Source organism: Sorex araneus, chromosome 1 (genome assembly GCF_027595985.1).
Source record: "Sorex araneus isolate mSorAra2 chromosome 1, mSorAra2.pri, whole genome shotgun sequence".
NCBI lineage: Eukaryota > Metazoa > Chordata > Mammalia > Eulipotyphla > Soricidae > Sorex > Sorex araneus.
In genome coordinates, this window is record NC_073302.1 from 64,086,605 (window position 1) to 64,108,935 (window position 22,331).

At 35.0% G+C, this 22,331-nt stretch overlaps 1 protein-coding gene across 7 annotated transcripts in view; it reads left to right on the forward strand.

The window, feature by feature from the left end:
• Positions 1-22,331, forward strand: part of PTPRD (protein tyrosine phosphatase receptor type D) — a 1,592,809-nt gene that overhangs the window by 1,493,444 nt on the left and 77,034 nt on the right. For all 7 annotated transcript variants that reach the window (XM_055135922.1, XM_055135897.1, XM_055135904.1 and 4 more), the window contains one exon: positions 7,541-7,664. In XM_055135922.1, coding sequence (XP_054991897.1) covers positions 7,541-7,664 — 124 coding nt within the window. The remainder of the gene's footprint in view (positions 1-7,540; positions 7,665-22,331) is intronic.

Below are 22,331 nucleotides of genomic sequence, written 5' to 3' on the forward strand. Positions count from 1 at the left end.
GAAAATGTAGATGGAATGATATTAACATACTTTTATTAGTTTAATATCAGTCTCAGCGCTCTAGAAATTAGTTCTGGCAGCACTAATATATAACATTCTTCAAAAATAACATACAACTATAATATTTTACTTGCATGTGCGTTATTTGTATGTGCATAATATTTAATATACACATATATTTCACTAATTGTACTGTTTCATATTTTATTATATAGTAACAGTGGACATTATGTCAGAAGATACATGAATGTCTCTATACTTTTTCATATTATACCACATGACAATTAGTTCCCATTATAAATATGTTAAGGATATTTTCTATATTTTTCCACTACTGTAAATGATACTACAATTACTGTTTTATACATTTGTCCAGGAGAAATATGTTACGTTGTTGTTGTTTGGGGGATTAAGTGTTGTTTATTAGCGCCAGTGAAAATAGACACATTAACGGAAACATATAAGAAATAAAAGATTTGTTAAATGTCACAAAAGGCAGTACTAGTGCTATAGGTGTAAAATAAATCTATATATAGAATGCAAAGTAATAGGACAGAAATTTGATTACAAAGCCAGTGGGCTGTTATTCATGTGGGGGGGAAAGATTGCTGAGCTACTAATTTAACCATTGTACATTCAGTAGATACATTTGTTTGTTACCTATGTGCAATGCTTTTTATACACATTGTACTTTTTTTTACCAATTTGGTCAAATTTGTTTCTTTAATCAGAGCATTTTGATACATTTCTAATAGCATTTTTTAATCCCAAATGGGGAAAATTAATTCCTTTTGCTTTTCTAAAAAACATCATAAATTTCATTTTTAATTATATTTATAAAATGATTCTTGTGAAATGCTAGTCTTTTAGAACATCAACTTCAATTCTGGACACCTGCCTTATCATTCTCTTTCAAAAGACTAAAAAAATCTAAGACCACTAAAAGCTAGCACTGCCAACAGTCCTCCAGTGCCTATATTGCCTTTGAAAACTAAGAATTTCTTCCACACACAGGAGTATGCAAGAAAACGTTGTGGCATATTAAAAAGGAGAGTATAATAAAATATCTGAACTTTACATGTTCAGGTCTTAGAGGTACATCACCTTTTAAAAATATTATTTGAAATAATTTCAGAAATTATCTTTACTATATCTGGAGATCACACAGCTTTGCCTTATTGAGGTAAAAGTACAGTGATGATGATTATTTTTACACTGGGAATCTTAAAAAAGTTTCTGTCTCATTACTTCTGACTTAAATGGTGATCTAAACCAGAGGGACAACTTCTAGAGGGACAACTCAAAAAGCTTTGAGAAATAATTTAGATGAAGAGATAAAAAGAGAAATGGAATAAGGACAAACAAAAAAAATGACACAGGATGTACCTTAGTCAAAAAAAAATGTGCTGAAACAATAATTGAGCAGGTAGGGTGCTTGCTTTGCACACGGCCGACCCTGATTCAATCCGCACATCCCATATGGTTCACTGAGCACTTCCAGGAGTGATCCCTGGGCATAGAGCCAGGATCAAACTGCAAGCTATTGCCCAAAAATCAAAAGAAGAAAAAAAATAACTACAGAGTAAATAGACACAGTTATATGCCCTACCAAAGTAGCATGAGGAAGCGAGAAAGCCAGCTCTGAGTTCTGGCCTCGGGAATGTTTTTATCACCATACTTTCCAGTCTTTCTTCACAAATACAGTTCTTAAAACATCCTTGGATTCACTGAAGTTGTGTCCTCTGGAAAAAAATATGCATTTCTATACCAATTGAAGGCTTTTGCTAATTGGCCAAAATACAGTCTTTCCCATCTATGCAAACATGGGTGTCTTTCAAATGAACATATATTAATCTATTATTTTCAAACTGGGAGAGGATTAGTGAGTGATGAGAATGAAAAAGAGACTTTATTTCAGAAATATGAAATTCAAATTTCTCTTTTAAACTTGAGAAATGGCTCAAAAATATCTGGGGAAATCCCGCACCAAAGACCAAGTGAGTCCATTGACGGGCAACTGTGAGTAAAATATGGCATTTCTCTCTGGTAAGGTCATTGAAAGTTCAATTCCCTGCAAAAATGATGGTTAGTCTGACCCATACTCTGGCTAGCTAGCAAGTAACTGGTCTACTCCTACTATGTAATTAAATTTTTGTTAGCTTTAAAACACAAAAACAGGATGTCTTTTTGTGGTTTCTCTTTGATGAATTTCTACAGGGACTGTTTTGAGGTTTTTAATTTAGAGAGATGAGTGGAAATAGGAACACAGAGAAACTAGTATTGTGTGGTATTTTACACATGGGAATTATATTTTTCTGGGCAAAGAAGTTTAAAATTTGAGGGAAGTGTGTTTAAATGTCTTAACTTTAGCGTAATAACTTCAGTTTTATCAAAGAAAGGTCACTCTTAAATCAAGATGTAATTTTACATAGTGACTGTAATCCAATCTGTAAATTGATGAGTGCTATTTTGCTCTGAGTTTAGAATAGTAAATATAGGGGCTAAAGTGACAGTACACTGGGTAGTGTGCATTACACGAAGTCAAACTGGATTTGGTCTCCAGAACCCCACATGGTTCCCCCATCTGGAGTGACTCCCAAGATCAGAGCCAGGAGGACCTGAGCACCACTGGGCCCAAAAAAGAGTTGGAAAGAAACACTGTGGAGATTTTATTTCCAACCATCACTCATTGTGTTACAAGAGAACAACTGAGGTCATGTGTGAAACAATAAAGAGATCTTTTCTCATTGGCCAGTAAAGGGGAACAGGGGTCAGTGTTTAGGCTATAGATTTTTGAGCCAAAATGCCTGAGTTTAAACTTTGCTTCTCCACCTACCAACACTTTGATCCTGAGAAAGGTCTTTAAGTTCTCTGTATCTCAGTTTCCTTATTCCCTGGCCTGTTTTAATGATGTTAACCCTTTTTGGTGTATTTGTGAAGATAAGTGAGTCAGAAAAACAAAATCCCAGTAAATATTGAAAAGTATTAGGTCTAGTAGAAGTATTTTTTATGGGAAACCCATATTTAGAAGTCCTTATTAATTGCCTGAGAAATATAATGAAGTAGCATGCTTAAAATTATGTGACAATACAATGCACAAATCTTAAAGCTTATTTTAAAATACTAGTCAATTTTTGGTTTAATAAATTTCATTTGCCACATTTTTTCACCTTTATTATTCCTCTCAAGGCAGGCTGAAGAATACCGAGTCAGCATTTGGGTTGAGGTGGGTAGAATTTTGGATTGAGTGATGGGAAGGAAAGAAATGCCAGGGAAAGATGTTTGGATAATCCAAGGCAGAAGGCTTAGAATAGATATCTGACAGTGAAGAGAAGCTTTGGAAAACCAAATACTGAAACCAGGAAGGAATTGAATTTTTCAGAACAAGAATTCTTTCTTCTGATTGTTTTGAATAATAATTGAGGTTGCTGAGCTGGAGAAATAGCACAGCGGGTAGGGCCTTTGCCTTGCACGTCGCCGACCCGGGTTCAATTCCCAGCATCCCATGTGTTCCCCCTGAGTACAGCCAGGGGTAATTCCTGAGTGCATGAGCCAGGAGTAACCCCTCTGCAATCGCTGGGTGTGACCCAAAAAGCAAAAAAAATAAAAATAAAAATAATTGAGGTTGTCTCAGTTTAACATTATACATGCTGGACTACTCACAAGTAGAAATCTGTAGAAATTAACTTTGTATCGCTTTACTCTCTTACTTTTTTTCCATGTGCACCATTTGATGTTTCCATAAGAGCATCTCAACAAGCACAGTTAGGAAAGAAAAGCAAATCAGCGGAAGCATCTCCTACACCAAGAAAGCTTAAAAATACTTTGAGTAATTTGTTTTTATTGCTAAGATAGTTTTGTCTCATTAACATCAATAATTAAAATGTGATTCTTATAATGAGCTTTATTTTTGTAATATACAAAGGATTTTCTTAGACCTTACCTATTTTCATTAGCCATTCTTCTTTACTGAGTTTACTCCTCTCACTATTCTGACAAGATTCAAAAATAATAGCCTATACTATGTACTGTGAAATGTTCAGACAGACAGATATAGATGAATGAGTGTGTGCTACACAAAGAGAAGTCAGGATTATTCAATCAATGTGTTTTTGATCTGTGTAAAGTGAGTATAAATGCAAGCCATGTCACATCTATATTATCATCCATGTAAAGTAAACCTCAGTTTTTAAAACTTGATTTTTTTATATAATTGCCTAAAAATTATCATTTGAGAGGAAGCATCATTCAGACTAGAAAACAAAGGCTATGTTGTGTATTATTTTTAGGTTGGTTTTTGTTCATTTTACAATGTCCTTCCGGATAGCTAAGAGGTGTCAAGGCATAGTAATTATAGCTGTTAATTATCAATTGGTCTTTGAAATCACACAGACCTGATTTTGAGGTAAATGTGTGAGCCTAGCTGTATGAACGATTTACTTAATCACTAAATAGCAGGGTATCTGCCACAGAGAAGGCCCTCAGTAAGATTTGTTGGATTAATCTTTCTTGACATCCATTTCCTTCTCTGTCAAGTGATACAATACCTACCTTAAAACATTTGTGGAAAATTAAATAGAACACTACATGCAAAGCACAATAAATGACCTGGAAACTGTTCTAATTATCCTGTTATTATATGTCTTTTCATGGGTCACATGTAAAAGTTAAACATATTAGCACATGTGACACACAACTCATATTTCCATTACTGATTTCTAAACTCTTCAGTATAGTATCAAATAATGCAGAGTTCTACAAGTGTACATCAAAAATGAAAATAGATACCAGTAATTGTACCTTAGTGCTGACAGATGCACTTTCCATAGTCTAATTAAGTGTATGTCATTTTACATACTGAGAATTGTTGTCTGAGTAACAAGGACATCAGAGAAAGTATTATCTTCCACCAATGGGCTACACACCAGTGAGTTTAGCTGCTTGTTGGTATACTCTAGAAAATGATGTATATAAGAAGCTTATGTACTTGGTAATACTCATTATCATAAAGTAGGGTATCAGTAGTATTTATAATTTTAGGATTGTGTACTCCATTACTAAAACACAAAATAATGAGTGTTAGTGGCTAGAGAATTAGCTCAATGTGCTGAAACATACTTTGCACACAGGAGTTCTGGGTTCAACTCCCAGTAGCACAAGCATTGCCAGAAGCACCTAACACCCAAGCAAAAAGCTGTGAGTACATCCTGAGAACCTTCAGGTATGACTCAAAACTCAAGCAAGAAAACCAATAAGTGTTAAGTATTCAAGTTTTTATGCACATGAAATAATTTATGTAAAAATTAATTTACATAAAATGAAAAGCATATGAATCTATACACTGTATTTCAGTTTCCATAGTTTTTTCTCTAATATTTGTAATATACATGTGGAATTATTTTCTATGGAATTTTCTCAATAATACTTATTCATCAGTTTACTCTGTGTGTGTGGTTGTATGTTTTGAAACAGTTTTTGAGCCAGGTATACTGTAAATGCAAAGATTTCTAAAGATAGTAGGTAGGAATGTGGGCAAGAATTTAAATTGTAAGCAACATGTAAGTCAAATCAGTATATCTATCAGTCCAATTTTACACAAAATTTATAGTATATAAAAAGTATATAAATGTACATTTCATAAATGAAAGTTCTTAAGTAAGGTTGAGCTTTAGAAAGACTGTTTTTAAGAGAAAGAGGGGAGGAGAGGCATCAATTAGAGATCAGATACTCAAGGTCTAGATTATGCAGTGACTGGAATAGAAATTTGGGGACTGCTTTGAGAAGTGTTTTATAGAAATTTATGTGGAGCTGTTTTGTGTGGGAAGGTTCAAGGTTGATTTGAAGTCTTCCACTGGGAATTTGAAGTTTTAGCTGCCTTTATATCAAGGAATACTTGGAGGAATACATTCTAAATAGAAGATCATGAGTTTCCTTGAAAAACTAGACTAGACTAAATAATAATTATATTATTCTGGTTTCAACTCTTAGGCATGGGTTATTTTTACTCTATCTTTTACTAGTTTATATATAAGTTAGCATAGACAAAGAAAGTAAAAGGATTTTATAATACTTCTAAGCTTTGCTTTTGCTTTATACTGCTAAGACTTATAGCAGGTTTGGAAGCTGTTGGAAGTCAATAGGCTTAACTCACACTTGTGAGTTTTTCTGTTGAGCTAAAGGTTATTTGTTGTAAGACACAATATATACCTCTTTGATGGTTGTAATACTCCTGGATATGTTTGATTTTGGAATTCTGACCACATTTATAGAAATATTAGAATACTAGGTATCAAAAGTAGATGCTCAAATTCTATTAATATAATTCTATTTTCCTTTTAAAATATTTCATGTTCATATAAGTCTAATTTATAATTTCTGAAGCCTCAGTTTTGATAATTTCCATGATCACAAAACTGTATCTTAATATGATACCATATTACCAGGAAATTAAACATATTGATTTCAGTATCATTGTAGGAAATTAAAGAAATACCCAGTATTTTAACATTAAAGTCTGAATTCAGTCTCAAAATAATGTTCCTACTTTGTCTATAAAATATTTTGCTGAGGCCTAAGAGATTGTACAGGAATTAAGGTACTTGCCTTACATGTCACCAGCCCCAGTTCTGTTCCCAATACCTCATGGGACTAACATCACCAGGACTGTGTGACTCCTAAACACAGAGCCCTGAGTACCACTAGGTATTGCCATTAAAACACAACACACACGTTTTACTTAAAATTTTATATCTGCAATGTGTTTTTAGAGTATGAAGTAGGTTTGGTTCAAAATCATAATTAGTTACTTTAAAATTTTAACAAGTGTAAAACTTTGTGCACATAAATTATGTAATTATAATAGCACATATTTACCAATAAAAATAATAGAAATTTGGTTCATTCTGCATTGTATTATAAGTTAATATAACTAAAATAATTAGATTTAACTGACCTTCCTTCTGTTTTGTTATTTTTCAACACTTTGGGTTAACAAGTTTCCTCTGGTGATTAGGATCTAGTATGTTATAGACACAGAGATAAAATTTAAAGTCGCCATCAAGATATAAATCTTTGGGTTAAGAAATACTTGGAAAACCTGAGAAATCATTGGAAACAAGCATCTAGCTTAAACACTGAGGTTGGGACGGGAGAGAAAAGAGCTGAAAGAAAGATTCTAAATGAAACTAAATTCACAAAACTGCAAGAAAAACTGAACTGAAGTAACTTGTGGACTATATCAGCAGAGGAAGAAATGAAAATAAATCATAAGAATTTTTACTCCCTTCCCAGGAATAACAACATTTATATATTTATATGCTTTTTATTTGAATTAGTATTGGTGACTCTCACTGTTATTTACTGTGATTACTGACTTCATGTTAGGCAGACTAAATTAGTGTTCAGCTTCATAGCTCGGATCACCCTGATGAACTGAAGCATCAGAATTTTCTTTTAAATCCTGTTTGTTACTTGTTACCTGTGCTTATATTTTGATGTTATTTAGTATTGATTTTGTGTGCATGCTATTTTTCCTTTAAAGTCGATTGATCCTGGCCAGCAGTTCACATGGGAACATTCAAACTTGGAAGTAAACAAACCAAAGAACAGATATGCAAATGTTATCGCATATGATCATTCCAGGGTCCTCCTATCTGCAATAGAAGGTAAGGAATTACAGCTGTTATGCATGTGCTTATTTTCAAAGGATTGATTGTGCACACAGAAATATAGCTTAGACTGGGTTATTAGTCATTTGAGACTCAGATGATATGTGTCAACAGTTTTTCTTTCTCAAAGATCTTGGTATACTCTGTTTCTGGCAGCTTGTATCAGTTCCTTCATTACCTTCTTTCTCCTACCCTAGAGGGAAGACTTGAAAATGTATTGGATGTTTCTATGAGAAACAGGTTTTTTTTTTATTTGTTTAGTAGAGCAAGATAGTTTTTATTGAATGAAACTTACTTAGAAAGATAAGAGACAGGAATGGGGGAAGAGAGGGAAGAAATACGTGTTCATGGGACAGCAAGTCTCAAAGAGCAAGCTGAGTTACAGTTCAGAGTGGCTCATTTTGCTGATGATTTTCTGAATGAAGATGTGATTGCTCAAAAACAATGTCTGTAGACTTAGTTGTTTTTAAAACAAATAACAATGACTGAAACGAGTAAGGGTGTTCATTTATAGATAATTCTTGATATCCACAAGGAACAGTTCAAAGTTTAGAAGTCAGTAATATGCTTAATAACAATGAAGCAAACTAGAAATGTCTAATAAAACTAGTCTGTGGGCTGCTTGATCCTTCATTTCTCACAATAGTAGTGAGGAGATATCTCAGACCATGAGTGTTTTGAAAAAAAAAATGAGGATTAACACTCAAATATACCTAGCTTCTTCAAGAATTCATAAGAAGAGTCACTGTGACTATCATCCTGTTGCTCATTGGTTTGTTCGAGCGGGCACCAGTAACGTCTCTCATTGAGAGACTTATTGTTACTGTTTTTGGCATATCCAATATACACGGGTAGCTTGCCAGGCTCTGCCGTGTGGGCTCCATACTCTCAGTAGCTTGCCGGGCTCTCTGGGAGGGGCGGAGGAATTGAACACGGGTTGGCCCCTTGAAAGGCGACCGCCCAACCGCTGTGCTATGGCTCCATCCCCATAAGGAGAGTATTTTTCATTTATTTCTTTCAGTAAAAAATACTGCTATATGATGTGCTGGAAACAATTAGAAATTCAGGGTTAGCACTCAGCGTTTTCTTAGTCTCAAGGGATTGAGAAATGCTGGATTGCTCTCTCTAGAAAACGGTTCTCAATGTCCCTTAAATTCTTCTATCCATCGAAACACCTAGTCCAGTCCTCCAGTTGCCACTCAGCACCAACTTGTCCTTCTTGGAATCCAGAAGAGCTTTGTGGCCTTTCAGATTCAAAAGTTCAGTGTGCACCAACTTTCAGATGCTTTATGAAGCATTAAATATTACTAGTTTCAGACCCAGTCCTTTACAGAATCTTAAAGCAAAAACATTTTTACTCTGAAACTGTCCCAATTCTCTTTCCAGTTTTTTCTTTTTCCGAACTCTGTTGTTACAGCTAGTTTATCTTGTAACTCAGGCTAAACCTGCCTGCCTTCTTGATGTCCACTGTTAAACTGGAAGTGAGATTCTGTTTAAAATCTTTCCTATTAAGAACAAAGGCAACAAACACATCATTTCTGCTTTCAGGGAGGCAAAAGCAGTAAATGTATGCCCATACCACAGACCTTTTTCCTCAAAGTAATGTCATATGGTATATATATATATATATATATATATATATATATATATATATATATATATCTTCTAAAATATTCACAATGTATTGTGCTTTTGAGGCTGCAAAATGTTACTGTCCTCTTTTGAGGCAAGAAAGGATTTATACTTTCTCTGTACTGAAAAAAACTGATCAAATTTATTCAAGTTTCTACAAAGCTAGCTAAAACGGGATAGTATCTGTAGTTAATTGCCTCTCTAAAGTCCTGTTTAGAAATTAGAATTGGTAAATGTGGCTAATTAGCATTTAGGGTTTATTTATATTTTCCATGTTTAAATGTAGGGGAAACTAGCAGTTTCTTATCTAAAATGTCTCAAATCATCATAGTAAAATAATGGACCATAACAAGTTACACTTGAGAATTTTTTTTAAATTCCTGTTAGTGAAGCAAAGTAAATTTTAGGAATAAAATTTAAAAATTTTTAATTTAAAATTTAAAAATTAAAACAAACTGCCTATTCAGCACAGTCTTGGTTGGAGGGCTTGTCGGCAGCCTTGGCTATATCATATTGTATATTGATATATATAGATATATATGTATATTGATATATATATGTATATTGATATATATTGATATATATATATATCATATTGCAGAATTAGGTCTTTCAGACTCACCACTTCCCTGTACTTTTTGCCTACTTTGTTATCATTTCCCTTAACCAGTTATTTTCCACCATCTTGGCAGTAAATTGTATCAAAGGACAAGGAATGTTTCCCCTTGTACTTATTATTATGATCGTTGGAAGCTATGTACATTTCATTCTTGTACTGTTTTTACAGTGTAAAAGTCAAAGCACTCAAATAAGACAAATCTGCCTTTTTATAGCTCTGTGCCCACAAGTACATTCTATATCTAGAGCTGACCTAGAAACCAAAAGTCTTTTCATTGTAAAACTTATGCAAAAGGTTAGAAGCATTTAATTGAATGTATGTGCAATACAGAGTTTTAATCTAGATTACAACCTTGGACAGCATTTTATCTTAGACTACACCCTAACTAGCAGATCAATAATTACAGAGTGTTCTCTATCGTAAGCATTTTTAAAAAAAAGGTGGGAGGGGGGTAAAAAGAACCAAAAACCACTGAGGTTTCCCTTTCAAAGGAAGCTTTGATAATAGACTTTTTCCCCCAGTGTTTTAGTACATTAAATGATTTAATGCACAATTTATACAATTTAGTATGCATGTTTTGATTCCCCCTGTAGCACTGACTCTAAACCCTGTGGTTAAGGGTTCTCTTTGGTCACACGGCCAACCCTAGTTCGATTCTTCCACCCCTCTCAGAGAGCCTGGCAAGCTACTGAGAGTATCTCGCCCACATGGCAGAGCCTGGCAAGCTACCCGTGGCGTATTTGATATGCCAAAAACAGTAACAACAAGTCTCACGATGGAGATATTACTGGTGCCTGCTCCAGCAAATAGATAAGCAATGGGATGACAGTGAATCTTATATAATATGTGTAAATTAATGACCTTAATTTTCTAGAGTATAAAGTTATCCAGAAAGAATGCTTTTTGATTAACGTAGTAAGTGAGAAATAGAAAAATTACAAAAGATGAAGAATAATGAAAACTAAGTTTAGGTCACAATGCTAGAATTGTTTAGTTATATAACTTTGATTTCTCTGAGTGTCTGTCTTTTCACCTATAATCTCTTTTGCTCTGGCTTCTGATTATTACTATGTAGTTTCTTAACAGCCAGAGAGATAGTACAGTGGACAAGATTTGCCTTACATGCTGCAGACCTATATTTGGTCCCCAGCATCCCATATGGTCCCCTGAGCTCTACTAGGAATGATGTCTTCAGTGTAGAGTCAGGAGTATACCTTGTGCACCACTGGGAATATCCTCTGACCACCCTGCTCCTCAGCCACAAAAAGTCCCTCATCTTACTATATTTATCACACTCTGAAGAACCAACAGTGTATGTATCTGCACTTAGAGTTGAAAAAATCTGAATCTCAGAGAGATTTGATTTGTCTATAAGGACTAGAACTCTTTCACTTGGGCTTCCAAGGGACACATCATACACACTGCTTTTCTGATAGATTGTAGCTCCAGTTTAACATAGATCAAAACATCCAGACTTATATTTTGCTTAAAAAAATCATTATATCATTTGACATTAACTTGTGGATAGCAGAGTCATTATATTTTAGCTCCTAATTTATAACATTCTTGGCCTGTAATCATAACAGAACTTATTGGAAATCTACAGTGATCCAGAGCATCAAAGCCTATAGAAATAAGATCAAATATATCTATACCTGATTCCAGACTCATGTATTTGCCTCCAATATTTTGAGATATCTCTTCAATTTTGCGTGTAAAAAGCAATGTCAATACTTTGCATATTATTTTGTTGAAATACCTTGGAATTATCAAAATTAAATCTAATTATTACAGTTCTAGATTAAAGATTTTTTTCTGAATACAACTATTTACATTTCCCTATGTTTTATCGCCATTACTAAGATTTTAATTAACTTTCATTAAGCCATATTGATAATTTTTAAATATTGTTGGCCAGCTCTAAAAATACAAAAAAAAATGAAACCCCTCTTCATATCAACAAGAAAGAAAGATATGGTTATCTGGGTACTTAATAAGAGCTGGATATCATATTATCTATTTATGTAGAAAAATCCATGCAGATTTTATTTATAGTGTTCTGAAGAATTTCAAAAGCCATTTGTCATCATTTGTCATGAACTATTTTACAGATAGGTACACTCTTAAACTTTAAGATGTTAACTAAGTGGGCCTGGAGCAATAGCACAGTGGGTAGGGCGTTTGCCTTGCACATGGCCAACCCAGGTTCGATTCCCAGCATCCCATATGGTCTTCCAAGCACCACCAGTAGTAATTCCTGAGAGCAGAGCCAGAAGTAACCTCTGTGCATTGTCAGATGTGCCCCCCCCCAAAAAAAAATGTTAACTCATTATAACTGTTTTTAATGAAGAGCTAGTAAGTGAATGCACCAAAGTTCTGATGCACAAATCAGACCTATGATTGCCATTCTCTCCAATAGTTTTTCAGACCTATTGCGACTTTTGGCATCATAATGGAAAGATATATGCACATATACCTTGTTCTAAAACCTCTGTTTCACTGGAGAGATTGTCTAATTTTTCATTACACATTTCAAACTGCTTTGATAGAAGTCTGAGATTTAGAGATCTTAAGTACCTTTAGACTTTTTTTTTAAATTTTTTTATTGAGTCACCATGTGGAAAGTTACAAAGTTTTCAGGTTTAAGTCTCAGTTATACAATGCTCGAACACCCATCCCTTCACCACTTCACCAGTGCACATATTCCACCACCAAGAATCACAGTATAGCTCCACCCCGCACCCCCACATCCCTAGCCCCCCCCTGCCCTTAGGCCCCCCCGCCTGTGTAACTAATAAATTTCACTTTACTTTCATTTTGATTTCATTCAATATTTCAACAAAACTCACTTTTATTGTTTGGAGAGTCTCTCTCCTAGTGTTGGACCTGCTGAAAAGGAAGCATTAGATAAATTGTTTTCCATTGCTGAGAATGAAGCGGTATGAGGTCGAATGACCGCACTTAGCGGCCTCACGATTTTGGGTTTCTTTATTTTAGTATTTTAGTAACTAAGTCCAGAAAATATCTGCCAGAAGTTGCATCATTGCCAACTTGTACTTCTAAGTTACATTATGTTCCACATATGAATGCAATCTTTCTATGTCTGTCTCTTTCTTTCTGACTCATTTCACTCAACATGAGTATCTTTAGACTAAGTAGAAGAGAATTTATCAAAACTAAATAGTATATAAATTACTTTTAGGTCTCTTTTTTTCTTGTTAGGTTATTTCTTAACGTATTTGAGTATGATCACTTTATAACAAGTTAGAAATCTGGAAACTAAGTTCCTATTCATGCATTTTTGTGACCTTGGGCATGTCACTTATTGCTAATAATGGTTTTGGTGAGCTGGATACTTTTTTTGGAACCCATTGACTATTTTAGACCCAACCAAAAACATCTATGTACTTTATTTATACAATCAATTTGGAGAGTTCATGGCAGGCTCATTATCTAATAAAGGAACCACTGACTTAGAATCTTTGGTGTTCCTCATAAAATGAAATTGAGTAAGACTCTTTTTAAAGCCTCTTCTGGCATTCTGAGAATTAATTTTAAATCCAGAGATCAATAGGTAGGATTGATATTGAATCTTGAAGAGGTTGAATGTTTGAATCATTAAGAGATTAGTTCTTTTGAGGAAATACACCACTCACCCATATATAACACACACACACACTCTCTCTCTCTCTCATTCTCTCTTTTTTTTCTCTCTCTTTCTCTCTTAAGCTGAAAGGTTTACTCCAAATAGAATTATATGCTAGTATGTATTTCTCCTATCAAGCATATTTAACTGTTTTTATCAATAAGGTTTAAACAACAAAAACTACATCATACTACATGTATTCTTTAACACTTTGTTAGACAATCTAATAAAAGCATAATCTAAATTCAAGATTGCTCAATGTATTCCAGCTTGAAGGGAATATATTAAAATTTCAAAATATAGACATACCGACTTTATTTCTTTAGTGGTACCTTCCTTTAAGGGACAACATTCCTCTATTAAACAATTCATAGACCATTTCTCTTTGGTGTTCAAGAGTTTGAAGAAGTCTACATGCACAGCATTAATAACATTCCTGCCATCTAAAATTAATACCACAAGGATATGAGTAACAGTACCTACCACCTAAAATTATTAGCAGGACTTAATGCAGGTAAAAGCCTTAGAACAGTGCCTGGAACAAAGAACATGCCTATGAATTATTTGGAACAATTAAAATTATCATTTGCATTATTATAAATTTTATTACTACTTTTTTTTCCTTAGATGGCATTTACTGTGTATGTGATCTATGGAAAAACTAATAATATACAAATGAGGAAGCAACAAATATTTGAAATACTCTGTGAGGCAAAAGAAAATATTGGTGCTTGATAAATGAAAACCAGCCCCCTAATAGCATTACAAATTTCTACAGAGAGAGGAATATGTTCTTTTAAATCGAAATCCAAAATATATTATCTGCTGTTTGATTTGCATAATAGGAGCAATTCAAAGAAATCCAACTGTAAATAATATAGATGATGTTAGAACAACTTGATTATTTGTGAAATGCGCAATTTAGCACCTTTAAAATGAGAAAGTGGCTCGCAGGGAGTCACTGCCCCTAAGATAAATCCAATTTTCCAAAGTAAAGAGAAGAAACTACTGATATTCCCTATACTGTTGATTCAATCTTTGTCATCACACTAGTGCTATAAGTTTAAGTTGTGTTTGGCTTCTCTTCCACAGAGCACTGGCTATAGATTTATTCAAAACAGCTTTCAGCACAGAATAACATTCTCCAATTTCCCATCCTACCCATGCTGAATATTATCTTTTTTTAAAATAAGCTAGATTCGACAACCTGATACACTTTCAAAAATAAAAACAAAATTAATAGTTAAGTGCAAGCGAATATAGCAAAGTCAGTTAATATAATCTTGCCAACTATTTTAAATAAAATGTTCACTATCTTATAGTGCCATAAAAGTTCTATAGAAAGCTCTAACATCAAAGATTGAAATTATTTTTCCCAGTAAATGATTTTTTTTAATAGCCGCTATCTCCCACATCAATTTAATATCGCCTCCTGCTTGTCTGTCTCCTCTTTTTTCTTCTCTCTCTGACTCTCACTAGTGAATAATTTATGGGCATCTGGTGTTTGTTTTATTTCGCTCATGAAATTCTATTTGCAGACTGAAGAAAGTTTGTTAGACTATATGACCCATGTGAAATTTTTTTTAAAAGCTTTTTCTAAATCTCAGCCAACTATTGGCTGAATACATCTTTCTCACATTGTTCAGAACATCAATGATGATCTAGTACAGTTTCTTTAACAGCTTCAGTCTTTTAGCTTTCCAGTTAATTATTGACAAGCATGAAAAAAATGAATCCTTTTATTTTAGAATGAGGTTTAATGAACAAAAGCATATTTTTGAGGAAAATCACAGAAAGTTTTATAGCATAATTTGTCTTAAATTGAAAGCTAAATAGAACATAGCCTTGAAACAACTTCAAGGTGCTTGCAGTCTTATGAAAGACTAATTAGAAGTATTTAAATGGTATCTGTCTCTTGCATGCACCAAAGCAAGTGGTATAGGAGTCTATTACTCCTTTTCTACATCAGTCTGTACCTATGCTGTCTCTTCCTGTTATGGGGAAAGGGTTTTTTTGTTTGGTTGGTTTTAGGATGGCTACTAAAATAAAATTGTTATTTTATTCTTTTTCCTAGAAAGTTGATCTCAAGAGCAAACCAGAGGCTCTGGAAAATTTATTTTTCCATTTCCATTGTCTTAGCTCAGCTATTGTAATTTTTGCCTTCATTTTTATTGTACATCTCTGATGGTCACACAAATGGATATACCCTTTGTTACTCTGTGACCTGGAAAAACCCACATAATCTTTGGTGTTAATATTATAATGTAGGCATAGGTTTACATTGCTGAGCAATTTTATCCTCTCAATTTTTTAACATAGGAACTGGAAAGAGGCTTTCAAGCTTTGGAATTATTTTTGATCAGTAGAGCATTTTAAAATGAGTAAGCTTACTTTATTTGTGATTAATGCATCAATCACAAAAATAGTTAATCTCCACTGGCGTTTGTGGTTTCCAATGATTCATTTGGTTTATACCAGGGTGATAGGTAAAGATATGCTAATGGTACTTGTACATGAGAATTTGCAGCAGAGTTCTGTACTCATGCATCATGGCAGATTCTGATTACCACCTTGCTGAATGAAAGACTTTAATAATTGCATCCTTAGTAAAATATGCTAACTAAATCAGAACTCTGTGGAGTAGCTGAAAAGGTATGCTGCAGTAGCCTAAATTCTGTTTGTTATCTGGGAAAAGTATTTCCTAATAAGAAATAAATTGTATCTGTTAGAGATGCTGATAATTCTCCAGCATCTGTAGCTAATCTTAGGGCCACATTCAAAGACTGTTCAACCATCCACACCATTCCCTGTGAGCACTCTCAAAACCCAGCCTCCTCAGCAGTGGCATGTAGGCTTCCCCTGAATAACTGTATTTGTTATGACTCAGTGGGTTATTTTATAGTCTTTGAACACTGTTATCATCTATTTACAATTAATAATTTTTGTTTGATTTTGGGGTCACACCTAGCAGTGCTCAAGGCTTGCTGTTGGCTCTGCACTCAGAGAGTAATCCTGGCAGTGCTTGGGGAACCATATAGGATGTTTTGAACCTGGTTTGGCCATGTGCAGGGCCAAATTCTTTACCTGCTGTACTATTGCTCAGGTCCTAACATCTTTAAGAATCTGAAAAAATATACACAAAAACACATGGACACAAAAACACACATGCACACACAAATAACCTACTAAAAGGTATCAAGTGCTTTGCTGCCCAACAGCATGGAAACTGGCCTCACATGCTGAGGGAAAGACAGCTGAGATAGAGAAGGGAACACCAAATAGAGGATGTTAGGAGGACCCATTCGGGTTGAAAGATGCGTGCCAAAAGTAGACCATAGACCGAACATGAAGGCCACTCAATACCTCTATTGCAAACTACAACACCCCAAAGGAGAGAGAACAAAAGGGAATGCCCTGCCACAGAGGCAGGGTGGGGTGGTGGGGGATGGGGTGGGGGTGGTGGGAGGGATACTTGGGAACATTGGTGGAGGAGAATGGGCACTGTTGGACGGATGGGTAAACATTCACTGTATGACTGAAATGCAAACACGAAAGTTCATAAGTTTGTAACTGTACCTCACAGTGATTCACTAATAAATTTTTTTAAAAAAATAATAAAATTTTAAAAAAATTTAAAAAAAGGAAACCAAGAAAGATATAGAATGTTGAGAGGTGGGTTCACAAACTGAATGTTATTTATTCTTCCATTAACTCGCTGTGTTATGAGCCATGATGCCCAGTGAGCAAACAATTCTTAAAAGAAACCGTCCTGCTTACTGTAGAAACAAAGGTAATGGCAAATGGCAGTTCCAACCGATTTTGCTCTATAAGGTGAAGTAAAAGCTTCTGAGCCTTTACAGGAAGTATGCATTGCTTTTCTCATGTCTTACAAAAAGAAACCTTCATTTTGCTAACTTTAATGCTCCTATGGATAACTACCATGGTGCAGTGTCCACCCAGGTCTATGTCCTTTGGAATTAGAGAAATTTACTCACAAATTATTCACAAATTTCTTTTTTTTTTAATTGTTCCATTTTTTTCTGCTCCAGTTTTGCCAGTGTCGCAAACATTTGTTGTCTGCATTGTAGGTCATCAACAGTGACAGTCTAAGTCTTAACTAAAAATCTGATGTGATTGATTTTTTTGGTTTGGTTTGTTTATATACTGAGTTAGAGTACATTATTTTTTAAATAATAGATAACTTTTGTACTCCATTAAAACCAGAACATTTCTTTCAGTAGTCGTCTGACTGATGTCTGAAAACCAAATTTTCTTTTTAACACCGACTTCACTAAGAATTTGGAGAAGTTTCTAGGTTTAGACCCTATCCACTGAGTCAAGTTGGCTACTCAGTAAGAAATCCCTTGTAGCTGTAATATGTTCAAGCTAAGGATGGGATCTCTCACCCCTCTAATACTGTCTCTCTTCCTCAACTCCTCAACCTAGGAAGGGCTTGTTTTCCAGGAACAGACCGCCTATAAGCTTGGCCCCAACACCTCCTTTTGTTTTGGCTTTTGCTTACTTTTTTACCCCATCAAATTGTAATCAAGATTTGAAATTATGAGTCACACAAAATAAACTCTTCTCAGCCCATCAGTGGCAGAAGAATTAGAATCAGCTTGAAAGAGCATAAGGGTGTTTTCTTTCCTCATTGGAGAAAAACAGAATCACTTTTTATCTTAGAATAACATTGTGGAGATTTCCAAATCCAAGAAGGTTAAGAATACCAGGGAGAGGCATCTTATTTTGACCCTTGAAGGCCTCAAGAGTATCAATTTGTCCAATATGCTGTGTTTAGCAGATAACCAATCAGAGGTCTGTAAATAATCAATCAGAGGTCTGTAAAACCCAAATGTCAGCAAAAAAAACAATTAGCATCCCTTATACATTTATTGGTCAAATTCACTAAATTCTGAGCATATGCTTAGTACTGTCCCGAGATTTCAAGAGGTCCATGTGACTCTCTCCCTGTAGTGCAGAGTGATATAAAAGTATGTGCATTCACCTTTTGGTACTTAATTTCATATTGATAAAGAATACTGTAGATTTGTGGACTTAACATCAATACCTAAAGCTTTATCATAACCCTATGTTAATTAGAATCACCCTTCAATGTGAGAAATGTTTTCATATCAAATTATTTACTGACCTGAAAAATAAAAAGCACATTTTTTGTTTTGTTTGTTTTCTTGTTTTTGCTAGAGAGTTCACACCCAGCAGTACTCAGAGCTGGCAGACTCCTGCCTCTGTGCTCAGTGATCATTTCTGGCAGGCTCTGGGGACCAAACAATCTGCTGGTGATTGAGCCCAGGTCAGCCACGTACAAGACAAGCACCCGAATCACTGTGTTACCACCCTAGTGTCACAAATTAATTTTTTATTTGAGTCACATAAACAAATTATTCCTCCTCAAAATAACAAGAAAAATGTGTTTCAACCAAGTCACAACAAAATAGCTCAGATGTGTTCTCTCTGATGTTGCAACACTCCTCAGTAATTATTAATCATGAATATTGTTTTGAAGAGAGATACTGTAGCTTTCCAAGGTTTCCTCTCTGTGTAGGCAAATCACATGGGAACAACATCATGAAGTTCTGTCTTACTGCCCAAGGTTTAGATGGAGAAAAGTGGTAAAATGGTGCCATCCTTGTATACTGGATTTACAATAACATTTTTAAAGTTTGGGAGACAATGATAAAAAATAAGTAAATAAATAAATAAATAATTGTGGAGTAAAAGTCCATAATTGGGTATATATCCTTAGTGGTAGCTAAAGCTAGAAATTATTAGCAAATAAAATAGATCAAAACTGACCTAATTTTATTTGAAACTATACCTGTTTGCTTTATCTTGCTTCACATGAAAAACATAGAACTGCTCTATCAGTTAGTCCCTCACAACAGCCCCTGTTACTATCAAAAGTAAACCTGGAGTATTAAATGCAAACACAGCAATTGAGTGTAAAGCATATAGTACTAATTTTTTTACGCACCATAAATCAGAACAGTCCATTAAGAATACACTAGATCACCAGAATGGATCACTGTATCACTGTAATCCTGTTTGTCGATTTACTTCAGCAGGCATCAGTAACGTCTCTATTACACACAGCCCTGAGATATTAGCAGCCTCTCCTTACTCATCTTTTCCAATAATTGGAGCCTTTTTCAGGGTCATGTCAGGGGAATGAGAACAGAATGGATAAGAGTGGAAAAAGAAGAAGTCAGGCACAGCTTTTTTTTTTTAACTTTAAAATTGCAATAAAAAACAACTGTTCTTGATGTTGAAATTGTACATGAATATTTTTCATTGAAAGGTACACATAATACACGGCGAAGCACAAAACCTTGTTTTTTGGGGGAATATGTAAAGAGATCACTAGGAAAGAGCAAGTTTTCCCATCTTAGCTGCTCTTCTTGAGTGGTGACATTAATATTGACCCCAACAGAAGGTTTTTTCAGCTGAACTCATTGTGTGGTGACACAGTCTTGCTCTGTTCTTTTCTGCTCTTTTCTTTAGTAACTGCTGCCTTTTCACAGGTGCAGTTATTATTACAGTATTGGAATCAGTTCTCTGACGCCAAGAAATAGAAGCAGTCAGCTTAATTTTTAGTAATTCTTTATTTCTTTATACGGAATTTTAGATTCCCATCCATCATAGCCCCAAAGGAATTCAATTAATTCTCATTTCTCTTGGATTAGTAGTGCACTGATTAGTGTTACATTAGCAGATGCAAATTATTTTGTGGATAAAGCAGGGAATTGAAAATTAAATAAACAAATAGGCATTACCAGAAGAAGGTCACCGCACACACACACACACACACACACACACACAGAGCAAAGGAAGAAATTAGAGATTCAAGCTGACAACAGAAACATCACAACCAAAAGCTACTGAAGAAGCATGTTATAGCTCCAAAACACTTTCAAAGCCAATTTTTTTTTCATAGAGTTGGGTTGAAAATTATCTCATTTATGTCATTTAATTTTTTTAATTTTTATTGATTTTTAATTGGATCTCTGTGAGATACACAGTTACAAAGTTGCTCATGATTGTTCAGTCGTATAATGTTCCCTTCGTCATTGTACATTTATTTCCCACTGCAAAAAACAAATGTTCCCAGTTTCCCTCTTTACTTCCCTCCCCCTCTCTCCCTTGCTCCCTCCCTTCCTCCCTTCCTCCCTTTCTCTCTCCCTTTCTTTTTTCTGTCATATTTGAAACTCAGATCTCATTTATTTGTAACATTATTGTTTAACTTCTAATCTGGGCTTAATACTTTTTAAAAGGTGAGGAAACACTCTAATTTTTTTTTTGAGGGGTGGGTAATTCATCTGTGTACACTACACAGCTTGCTATGTTGAGTTGTATGTACACAAGAAATTTGAGATCCTCCATGGTGTAAACTATATGTGACAGAGAAATTGCCTTCAGTACCTTTTTACAAGAATGGGTTTGCCAGAGGAGCTTTTACTCAAGATGCTTCCAGGGAACCTTACAGACAAGTGTCAGGGTAGAAAAGGAGTGTCACTATTATTTTCAGAATGAACATTAGCCTACTTATTAGCTCTCCTGAATACAGAATTGCTTTGCGTCTTTGTAAAATATCAGCACAAAATTCCTAGAAGAGTTTTGTGTATAGTGCAGATATTAGATGACTAGGAGTTTAAGCCAATATTTTTGTATGCTTTTAAACGTATAGTAGAGTGTACACCAACTGTGCTGGGCTGGTAGAATAGGGCCACTCTGGTTTGTGTGGCTTTAGTCGTGTCTGCAATACGCAGGGGCCACCAGTACTATAACCTATTGTGCTTGGAGAGGTATGCAATGCTAAGAGTCAAATGCAAGACTTCACACATGTAACTATATGGTCTACACTTGAGCCTTATCCCCAGCCCAAGTATTTTACCTTTTGTTTATCACTGGCAAATGTAACCAAAATCCAGAAGCCACCCATTCCCTTTAAGATAAAAAGAATTTAAAATAATAAGAATTGAATCAAAATCTAGCAATATGTCCAAAATCATTCATTACATGATAACTGGCTACAGTTTACACAAAAGGTTGATGGGTCTGTTCCCTCCCCTTCTTTGTGAGCCTCAGGTCTATCCCATCAGACACATTGTTCAGACACACTGGTTATCCTTGTAAAAGAGGAAATGGTCCAATGCCCAGTTGGTGCATTTTCTGAGTAATTAACCCAGATTTCTTCACTTTGGATTTTCTTGGGGGCAGGGAGATTGTGTGTATTGGTAGCTGAGTGTGGGTCTTAGCCAGAATTCATTTTCCTTCATCAATTCTTTAATGTTAGCTGCCGCATTAAAATTCCGAAGGCTGACTTTTTCCTATGTTACTGGGTAGATCCATTGTTTGGCACAGAACCAAATCTCATGGATGTGTAGATGTGTGGTGTTTCCCAGTGGCTGTAACCTGAGGACTTTATTTAAACTGCTCTTTTTATCTACAGTAATTTGGTGTCAGGGAGGAATAGGATCTTTATCAACAAAGGGCTGCCAGAACCCCAACTGCTTCTTGAGTAGCTGTAATAGATGACTAATGTTACAACCAACTGTGGAGTTCAGTTTTTGCTCAACAGGCTTTTCACTAATACGGGTGGCATTCCACATCCCTCTGTTCATCTCAGAGCACAGTGGACTCCATCTGACTTTCATTACATGTCTTGAGGATCGGTTTTACCACTGGAATCAGAAAAGCAGTCAAAGTAATTGCAAGTGGCAATCAGTGGAATATAACAATTTTTCTTGGG